Genomic DNA, 10,022 nt, shown 5'->3' with positions numbered 1-10,022 from the left:
GTCCGCACACGATTATTATATATCTCAACCAACGTCTGATTATCTTCGCAACTTGTTAGCTTTGCAGTCCCAGTAGTAACTGTAGAATTTGTAATTCTAATGACATTCCTTAGTAAATAACCTCGAAAACTATGACTGAGTATGAGATACAATGTAGGACGGTGGAAATGAGATTGATTTCTGCAATGTTTTAATGGTGCCCTGGCCAGCCCTCACTGTTGTCGGCTGAGGTACGACACTCCAAACAGCAGCCCAATGAACAGCAGTCCTCTCACACCCATCAACAGGAACACAACGGTCACGCCAACAGTCGCAATGGGTTCCACGGTTGTGCCCATAAGCTGAAAACGAGGGATTCCCAGCGCCAAGAGTTTCTGGTTTATAGCGTCGAACATGGAAACTTGCTGTACATGCTGTCCTCCTGGACCAACATTTGGCTGCTCATCATGCCGGATGTACCCCTGGAGTTTGTAAAGAGAAGGCAGAAAGCTTTCTTTCATCTGTGTCTAAAACATGCAGTTCAAGCAAATCTCTTAAGATGGCACTGCTAACAAGACAAGACTCGTGCCCCAAGGGGCCCTAGGGGCAGTGATTATCAATAGCTCTTTCACAAAGGTCAAGCAAACGTAAAATCACGTGCGTCTTTGTATTCTAAGGATATGCACTGTAAAATTTGATGCCGTTATTTCATTATTTACAAAATGGGCACATTGGCGACGCAAATTATGGGGTGGGAGGGGGGCGTTGTCCAAATTATTCTGCAATTTTTTTGTGTGAATACGCTACTGTACATGTATCAATCTTATTCAATTTCCTTACGTTAGACTGGTTAACCGCCCTGACGAATGCAAACAAGATATCGGGCAGTGTGGTATGTAGATCAAAAAAAAAAAGTTTAAGTCGGACACGTCGACGACGACCGTAAACATCTGATTCATTTTTCGCCACTCTACGTTGTTTGCCTCTCACCTGCCTCCGTGTGGCTTGCTGGCGTTGTTGGTTGGGTCTCCGTACTCTTGGATCGTCGTCCTGTACGATTTCACCGTTAGCTAAAATTCTAACCATACTGTGGTGGTCAAAACAACGGGCAAAAATGATAAATTTAACTCATGATGTGGGGAGGGACCGAAATGTTGTGGTCCCACGATGCACAGCGACGGACGATACTATTGCCAAAAGGGGAGGTTTCAAATATCTAACCTTTGACCTAATGTAAAATTTACTACCCAATATTGACAGTATGCCCCATATCACATTAGGTTTTACTAGGTGAAATGTAGAAAGCAAATGAGAACGTGATGACATAAAATGGATGAAATGAACAAAAAAACTTTTGCTGCCATTTTTTAAGTCTAGTCATGAGTCAACCTTGACATCTGTGTATTAACGTTAACGTTACTATACTTCTGATTAGCCAAGGAGGTTTAAAAAGACTTTTTAACCTCCTTGGATGAGCCAAGTTAATTGTTGTAGTGTCATTAAGTTCAGTCATCAGGAAGATTAGATGATTATGCATATGGCACATGGTTGGTTACATCATCTACTTTCTTTCTAGTTCTGCTTGGAAAGTAGTTGATGACACTTCAAAAACACAGACTTGATTTATACTGAAGATTGTTGTCATTCTATCTTTGAGGGAAGGGGCAATAAATCTTAATACTAGTAGTTTTGATCCCATCAGCAAATAATAATACAGCATATAACCTTTGTGGTAAAAATGGGTAAGGACTAATTCAAATCAGTTTGAGCTTATCTTCATTAGCAGTACAAATGTAACCTTTGGTTTATGTATTAGTAAAATTTTTAATTTACTAAACCGTAGTCTACAGTGCCTGAGACCTCTAGAGAGGAGACAGGAGACCTCTCTACATCCATGACTACCTTGTCTCGCCAACGACCTGGAGGTCAAGGGACTAGGTAAGTAGGTAAGCATCACCAAGAAGCTTTTATCAAGCTTGATAAAAGCTCCTTGGTATCACTAACTATGAACTCCTCCATGCTATTCATAATGTTTTGGAGACATAGTGTTTGTGTACATTTGTGCAATAGCCAGTGAGACAGAACAAAGATGAAGCGAATACACGTGTAAGGCATAATCCAATTAGTTTTATACAACGGTTTCCTAGTCGCATCATAGCATATCACACTAACATGATTTTTGAAATTGATGCATACACATTCTAACTGTGTAATTTGACCCCCTTCGCCCAATAAAAAGAAATGGTGGTGACTAATTGCAATGAATGAGGACACTAGTTTGAGTACAATAGAAAGGGCTGGACAAATGGTGTTAAGAAATTAAAGGAGCCCCCTTTAACTTATCTTTCCTTTCGCTACAAGAATAAAAAAAAGATGGTTTTCCTTAGCAATCTTCTATCAGTTCATGCATTCAAAATTTCCAGCACTTTCAAATTGGCACTGATACAATTTTACTAAATTCTACAAGCTCGTACCTTTCTGCTCATTCAGAGAAAATTTTCAAGTCAAACATGAAACCATCTTCTCTATCATCTAAACCATGTGAGAATCATCATGTAATGTCCAAATCTATGAAATGCTGTCATTGTTAATACACTAAAGGTGTTCAATTTACTAGTAGTAAGAGCATGTTCAAAATAAATCCCATTTCAAGACATTACTATTTAATCACAGGATAGTTTAACAACACATGTTACCGTAACATATCATAGATGTATTAGTTTTGGTTTCAACAGTACAACCTACAATAACAAGTTGATCCTCAGTCGATCATTAAAAGATCCATTGTCCAAAGAAAAAGATAACTTTCTACAAAACATGCTCTAATTCATTAAAGCTTACAGTAAAATGATTAGGTGAAAAGAACACCAACATAAATTCTTGTACATTCTAAGAGAGGTATCATACATTGCATTTACTCAGAGTCAAACTTGATGGAGTTCACACCCATGTCTATAGGGCCTCCACGGTACGAGCCTCGCTTCTTTTTTGTCTTCTCGTGCCTGAAGGATTTTCCCTTGGTGAACTTCAGGTCCTTGTTAGCTTTGGCACCCCACGCATCGCCTCCCTGAAGAGACGAAATTCATTGCACCATTTAGCAATACACATGTGTGATATAATTAATACAATATTTTGGTTGTAGCCATTAGAAATTACTGTACCTTACATGTGTTTTTTTTAGGACTATAAAGATTCATTTCCTTGGATCTTAATTTTAAAGAAGGAATGAAGAAAAAGGTCCATATGAAAACTTAAATCTGATAATATTCACTCCATGAAACTGCATACCAATTGACAGTCTTCCCTCCTCCTCAGATCTAAAACCCATCAAATAAAAGAAGTCTGAACACAGGATTTTGAAGAACAAGTCAACTGACCTTAGACTCAAAGGCGTTGTTCTGCAGACGTGGGTCAATTTCCACCTCTTCTTCGCGTACCCTCCTGAAAGGTGTGTTCTTCTGTTGACAAAAAAAGATTTGTGTCAATACATTGTTTATTTCATTCATTTCAAAAGAATCATACTTTCTTTTACTGCAAGGAACAATTTTAAAATGGTAAATCTTAAATAGTGCCAGTATGTTTTAAATACATACTAGTGTTTCCGCCAGAGGGGCGTCCACCCGTCCATTGACGGTCTCATTTCGTTTTGGACGGCTTGAACGCAAACAGAGGCCGTCCTCATGAAAAAAATGCGACCCACATTTTGCCGAGAAATCAGTACAAAGTCGATGAATGTAAACCGCAGTTTTGTGTTTTGTATTGAAGCTAGAGGCTTAGGGGACGCCGTCCACAGTCAGAAAGCCGCTTACTGTTTGTTTTGCTATTGTTATGATTGTTGACAATGTGTGTCGGCGCCCTTTCACATACGATTATCTCATTAAAACCCGTTTTTCAAGGTCTCAGTTATGCGAATTTTCCCTGCCACATTTCGAAAACTTGGCGGTAGGTCGATCTCGCTATTACACTACAAACTAATAGTTGTTATTGGGAGAAATAACTAATAAGAAAACACACTAACTTTGTCTAGATATTAACAACTTTAGTCTCGGTTTTCATCATCAATCGTCGTAAACAAAACAAAACACGATGATCAGAAACATGTGCCCACCGGGACTTGGCACATGAAATCCCCGACCTCTTTCAAGTTCGTTATCGGCAACACAGCAAAAAATAAAGTGTTCACATAAGAGGTGATGGACGTAAAAAACATCAAGTATAACTTTGGTTCCTTTTTATATGAGTTTTGAGCCCGCAAAATCTCCGAAAACGGCAGAAATTTTCGGGATAAATACGCATCAAAAATAGCTGTTGTGTATCCTAGCCAATCACCGCGCTACTTTCCCGTGACGTCGCTAGCTTTCCCAGATCTCGCGAGAAGTCACCACGTGAGATTGCGGGATTTCGGCCGCCATTACGCTCACTGTCGCCGATAGGATGTTTTTCGTCATTTCTGAACGCAAATTTCTCGATCTATGGAAGGTTTTAGATGATTTATAAGTATACTACAACATAAAAGAGAATATATACAAATGCTATTTCTTTTTTGAAAGTCCAAGAACCGTTTCTAGAACTTTTTAAAAGTCGTAGTACCCGTTCGGTGCGGCATACCGGTACGCGGCACAGATCATAACACTTCGGCACTAACTTAATCGGAAGTTAGTTGTTTTGTTTTTTCTTGCGACAGTTAACAATTAACTTTAATTTTCGCGATTTTACAATTAAATTCAATTTTCGCGGTTTTACAATTAAATTTAATGTTCGCGGTTTTGCGATTTAATTTAATTTTCGCGGTTTTCGCGCCCCAAGGTGGACGGCCTCCCAGCTGAGGTCTGGCGGAAACACTGATACATACATTTCACTACAAAATACAAAAAGAATCTTTTCTTATCCCCAAACCACTTCTACCTGGCATAAGTTAAGTAAAACAGTATAAATGTATAACAATTGTTGTTGAAAATTCCACTAGCTACAGCTAATATAGTAACATGAAAGGACTAGAAATCCTGAAACTTAATACCTTTTCTTGTTGCTTCTTTGTCTGCGGTACTGTATTTGGGGTCTTCTTGTCTGCCTGTTGGTTGGAAGGAGTAGTCGTGGGAGTCTTGGATTGGGAGGTCTTGGCTGGAGTCTTCTTCTCCTCTTCCTCCTCTGAACTGCTGCTGTCTTCTGATGAACTGCTCTCAGCTTTCTTGCCATTGGCTGTGACAGAAGACAGAGAGTATATCTTACACACAGTGACAGACTCATCCTGGCCAAAATTTTTGAATTCCCTGAACAATGGTCAAGAATCCTTGAGATACATTTTTGTACATTTGTCAGTCAGGATCTAGGTTTTTTTTTCAAAGATACTTGAATCACTTTCTTCTTAGGCCTCACAAAATCCACCAACATCCATCACATAAACCAATGCAAGGGACCAATGAATGATGGGGACAATATAATCTCTCTCATTCATGTATAGGGGTTAAGAAAGTGGGAAGATGGACAAGAAAATTCCTGACTCCCCCATTCTGCAAAACTTGAATGAATTCTAGTAGTTCTTACTGTAAATCATGAAATGTTTGCAAGCAGGGGGTTAAGTTTCAAAGTTGCTGTGGATACCTCTCTGCCACACCATGACACCACAAATAAGGTTTCCATTGAATCACAAAGTACTACATCAATACATAATCGTTTCACCTGCAAACTCAAAACACAGCGAAAACCTCCTGACACAAAATCAAGCTCACCTGTAGGCTTTTTCTCCGCAGGTGCAGGTGTCTTGGGTTTGGGAGCCTCCTCTTCCTCAGAACTGTCGGAGCTGTCCGAGTCTGAAGAACTGTCTGCTTTGGCTTTCTTTGCGACTCCATTCACCTGGGACAACAAAGCAAATACAAATATATTTATAATACAATTAAATATCAGTAATCAACACAATATGTCTGCTTCTGAAAAATCTCAGTAAATCTAATTCCTACAGCAGTGTTATGGCTCTAATATGGAACTATGTGTACATTTCTCTAGTATTGCCAGTATCTAATATACTCTCACTACCAATGCGTGTTGAACATTAGATACAAAATGAGACCTACATATACACCTCTTGCTATTCTGAACAGACGTAATGTATTTATGTCTTGCAGTATCCATCTAATCATGTAGTATTCTACATATGGTTGGTGGGGCAAACACCTGCCACATGGCATTAAGTAGTTATCATGTGAAACATTGATCAGGGTCTTGCTACCTTTGGTGCTGCTTTTTCTGCAGGCTTTTTCTGCTCCTCATCTGAGTCACTCGACTCCTCTGAACTTGATTCATCCTTTTTTACAGGAGTTTTAGGCTTTGTCGGTGTTTTGTTGACTGTTGCTTTTGTGGGTGTATTTGTTGCTGAAGTTTTAGTCGAAGCAGGCTTGGTTTCTTCCTCTGAACTACTGTCATCAGAACTTTCTTCTGAAGAACTGGACTCTTCCTTCTTGGCAGGAGGCTTTTGAACTTGAGGAGTGGTCTTTGCTGGTGCTTCATCTTCATCTTCTGAACTTTCCACAGATGAGCTTGAGTCATCTTTCTTTGCTGCAGTTTTCTTCGGGGCAGGCGTGGCAGCTGGCTTTGTGACTGCTGGTTTCCCTACTTTTTTGGTAGATTCATCTTCTGAGCTGGATTCCTCTGAGCTGGATTCTTCTGAGCTGGATTCCTTCTTTTTGTTCACCGTTGCTTTAGCTGGTGTTTTTGCTGGTGCCTTGTCGTCTTCTTCACTCTCTGATTCAGAGGAGCTTGAGCTATCATCTTTTTTCTTTGGGACAGTTTTTGCTCCTGCTGCCTTGTCTGTTACCGCCTTGACTTTGGACTCTTCTTCACTTTCACTTTCTGAGCTACTTTCTTCAGAGCTTGATGACGACTCCTTCTGCTTGGATGCTGTTGTCTTCTGAACAACTTTTCCAGGCGTCTTTTCTTCTTCGCTTTCTGAGCTTGAGTCACTAGAGGAACTTTCCTTCTTTTGGACTTGTGCTGCAACCTTTTTAGCAGATGGTGGTTTTGTAGTCTTGGAGGTTTCTTCTTCCTCAGATGGTGAGTCAGAATCTTCAGATGAACTCTCTTCCTTAGGCGCTGGTCTTTTGACCGCTGTCTTTGCAGCTGGTACAGGCTTTTTTGCAGTTTCGTCGTCAGAGCTTGAGTCTGAATCTGAGCTGTCTGAGCTTTCTTGTGTAGCTTGTTTCTTGGCTGGTGGTTTGGGGCTAGGTTTGGACTGAGCAGGCTTTGCAGGTTCTTCCTCACTTTCTGAAGAGGAACTACTCTCTGAAGAACTTTCCTTTTTTCTCTTGACTCCTGTCTCCTTTTTTGGAGTAGGAGTTGGCTTGGCTTGTGGTTTTTCCTCTTCATCTGAACTGCTATCAGACTCCGAAGAGCTCTCTTTCTTTGCTACTGGCTTTTTTGTTGGAGTAGCTTTTTTCTTTGTTGGAGTTACTTTTGCAGGAGTGGACTTCTTCTGTTTTGGGGTGGCCTTTTTCTTGGTGGGTGTCGTTTTCTTTTTAGCAGGGGTGGCTTTTTTAGATTCTGCTTCGCTGTCTGAGCTTTCATCATCAGAATCAGAGCCTGAACTGCTCTGTTGTTTCTTAACGGGAGGTTTTGCTGCTTGGGTCGGTGTTTTGGCCTGTGCTGGTTTATCTTCGTCATCTGAACTACTGCTGCTAGAGGAGGAGTCCTTCTTCTGTCGTTTGACGGCAGGTTTGGCCTGGGGTGTGCCTGTCCTTTTTCTCTTCTTAGCACTGTCAGGTGACCTGTGTGAGGGGAAAGACCAAGTGTCAAAGGAAGCTTTTCACATTTCTTTAGCATTAATACTATCGGTATCTAAATGCGGTGTCAATTTTGATGACGACTGTATAGATTTAGGACATACATGTACTAAAATGAGAGATGTTACTTGACATTGCAGCTATGGAGAGAACAGTACTTTAAGTATAAAAGGATCCAGTAGTAGAGTACAAAATGTCATACTTGTTTGTTTTTGTGTGAAATTTAAGCCTTAAGGGCAATAAAAGACTTTCTGCATGTTGATCTTAAAGCCTGATTCGCAAGAAGTCTATGTACTTACTTCTGCCACATTTCAAACCAATCCTCAACTGTGGGCTGCTCTTCATCTGGGGCCTGAAGTTTCTGCGAGACAAAGGAAATGCAAGATTTACTTTGCTGCAAAATGTTTATTTAATATTTCAAATGTACATCCAACAACAGCAATCCTGATTGGGTACAAAGTGAATTTAGTTGACTGCAACTAAATTCACTTTGTACCAAGTCAAATAGTAGTACCTTCAATCAGTAATAACTGAGACTGTTTTGTCTAACATGGAACTATATTGCAATTCATGACTTTGGCTACTTTCTTCCTTATCCATGATCAAGATTTCAATGTACAAGTAAATTTAGTGTAATATAATTTGAAATATACAATGGGTTTTTAATGTCAGTTATGAGCAGGTTTATCTTTCTAACATTATTGAATATTCTATTGGATCAGACTAGAACTTTTCCTCCAAATACTGGTGGATATGATTTTGAAACTGGGGCCTTGCCCAGACCACACTCTCATCATAATGTAAAGGTTTTACTTGGTGTTGTTACCTGTTGAACTTAGGGTGCCCCCCTCCCACCGGTAGTACTGAAAGACGGAATACCAAGTAATACCAAGTAATACCACGTAATACCGGGTTAAACATCAAGGAACTCAAATATTATGTGTACATATGTGTTCCCCACATATGTAAACCAAATATTTTGTAGTTTATGGGCTTAAAAATAATATTTTTGCCAAAGAATTCCGGTGGCAAACTGCCACGCTGCCCCGCGCGGCATGATATTTGATAGCGCTGGCAGGCCGGGTCACATCAACAACACGGCGAGCCGCGACACGTTAATGTTTGTCATATTGGCAACATCGTGCCCTGGTTTATCTTTGCAGTGTTTCAAACAGTTGTATTTTAGTCATTTCGTCACGTCCGGGCCCATTAGTTGCTTTTGATTCTAATCTCTATCAGGTCGGTCTCAGGGTAGTGACACGCTTGTGCCGCAAAATCTCCAGCGGTTTAACGTTACAAGTTACAACATGCAACACGACGACAACGCTGGTACAATTATGTTGTTGAATGTTCCAACTACGTGTATAAGGTTTTTTTTTTTTTTCAAGAATAAAACATAAGTGTTTGAAACACTAGTCAATCAATGCCGACTCATCGGCAGTTGGACATTTAATACCGGAAGAAGAAGAACCGTGTTGTTGATTGACCCGGCCCGCCAGCGCTATCATGCCGCGCGGGGCAGCGGTGCGCGGCGTTTTGTTAGCGGAATTCTTAGGCAAAAATATAATTTTAAAGCCTATAAACCACAAAATGTTTGGTTTATATGTGTGGGGAACACATATGCACACAAAATATTTGAGTTCCGTGATGTTTAACCCGGTATTACGTGGTATTACTTGGTATTACTTGGTATTCCGTCTTTCAGTATCTCCCCCCTCCCACATGTTAACAAACACGGAACACGTGCGCACACGTGCAAAGTGTGTAGTTTTGTACCACTATGATCTTTCCAATTCTTGGCAAAAGCGATGATGTTGAAATGGACCGGTGACTTGGCAAGGACATCATCAGAGAATAGTATGGCCTTTAGGGCATTACAATATTCAAACGATCGCACCACGCGTTAGAATTTTAAAGAAAGACGCCATCTTGACTTGCTCAAGATTCCAAGCAGGATTGTAGAAACCCCCTCCCCAAGCGTCTTACCATTCCCGTCTGCTTCTGGAACCATTGTGCCGCCTTATCAAACTTGTGGTCCTTGAGGAACCCGTAGATGTAGGGGTAAATCACGCTAGGAACGGCGTTAGAAGACATGGCGAAGATTTAAAGTCCTGAAACCGGTGCGCGACAACGTGCTGTCCCGCGGACGGAGAGCACATGCGTGGTGACCTGACCTGAACTCACACTTAGCGTAAAACTAAGCTTTCATTCCGCGACAAATTCTAGCAGTAAGAATTTGTGCCAATTATCCTTATAAAATGCATTAAAATG

At 40.6% G+C, this 10,022-nt stretch overlaps 2 protein-coding genes across 2 annotated transcripts; both read right to left on the bottom strand.

The window, feature by feature from the left end:
- Window positions 1-173: 173 nt before the first annotated feature.
- Window positions 174-1,164, bottom strand: LOC118410943 (protein FAM241B-like). Its single transcript, XM_035812911.1, has 2 exons — window positions 970-1,164; window positions 174-461 (listed from the first exon to the last, which is right to left on the bottom strand). Exons 1-2 carry the CDS (start codon window positions 1,063-1,065, stop codon window positions 213-215), a joined length of 345 nt encoding a protein of 114 aa, XP_035668804.1. The 5' UTR covers window positions 1,066-1,164; the 3' UTR covers window positions 174-212.
- A 922-nt stretch (window positions 1,165-2,086) lies between these two features.
- On the bottom strand, window positions 2,087-9,947 carry LOC118410941 (nucleolar and coiled-body phosphoprotein 1-like). The gene is made up of 7 exons (XM_035812909.1): window positions 9,738-9,947; window positions 8,051-8,112; window positions 6,206-7,736; window positions 5,709-5,832; window positions 4,997-5,178; window positions 3,357-3,437; window positions 2,087-3,046 (listed from the first exon to the last, which is right to left on the bottom strand). Exons 1-7 carry the CDS (start codon window positions 9,843-9,845, stop codon window positions 2,894-2,896), a joined length of 2,241 nt encoding a protein of 746 aa, XP_035668802.1. The 5' UTR covers window positions 9,846-9,947; the 3' UTR covers window positions 2,087-2,893.
- Window positions 9,948-10,022: the final 75 nt, after the last annotated feature.

The sequence above is a fragment of the Branchiostoma floridae genome, chromosome 3 (assembly GCF_000003815.2).
Source record: "Branchiostoma floridae strain S238N-H82 chromosome 3, Bfl_VNyyK, whole genome shotgun sequence".
Classification (NCBI taxonomy): Eukaryota; Metazoa; Chordata; class Leptocardii; order Amphioxiformes; family Branchiostomatidae; genus Branchiostoma; species Branchiostoma floridae.
Note: the sequence above shows the minus strand (reverse complement) of the source record. Positions and strands in the feature narration are given on the sequence as shown.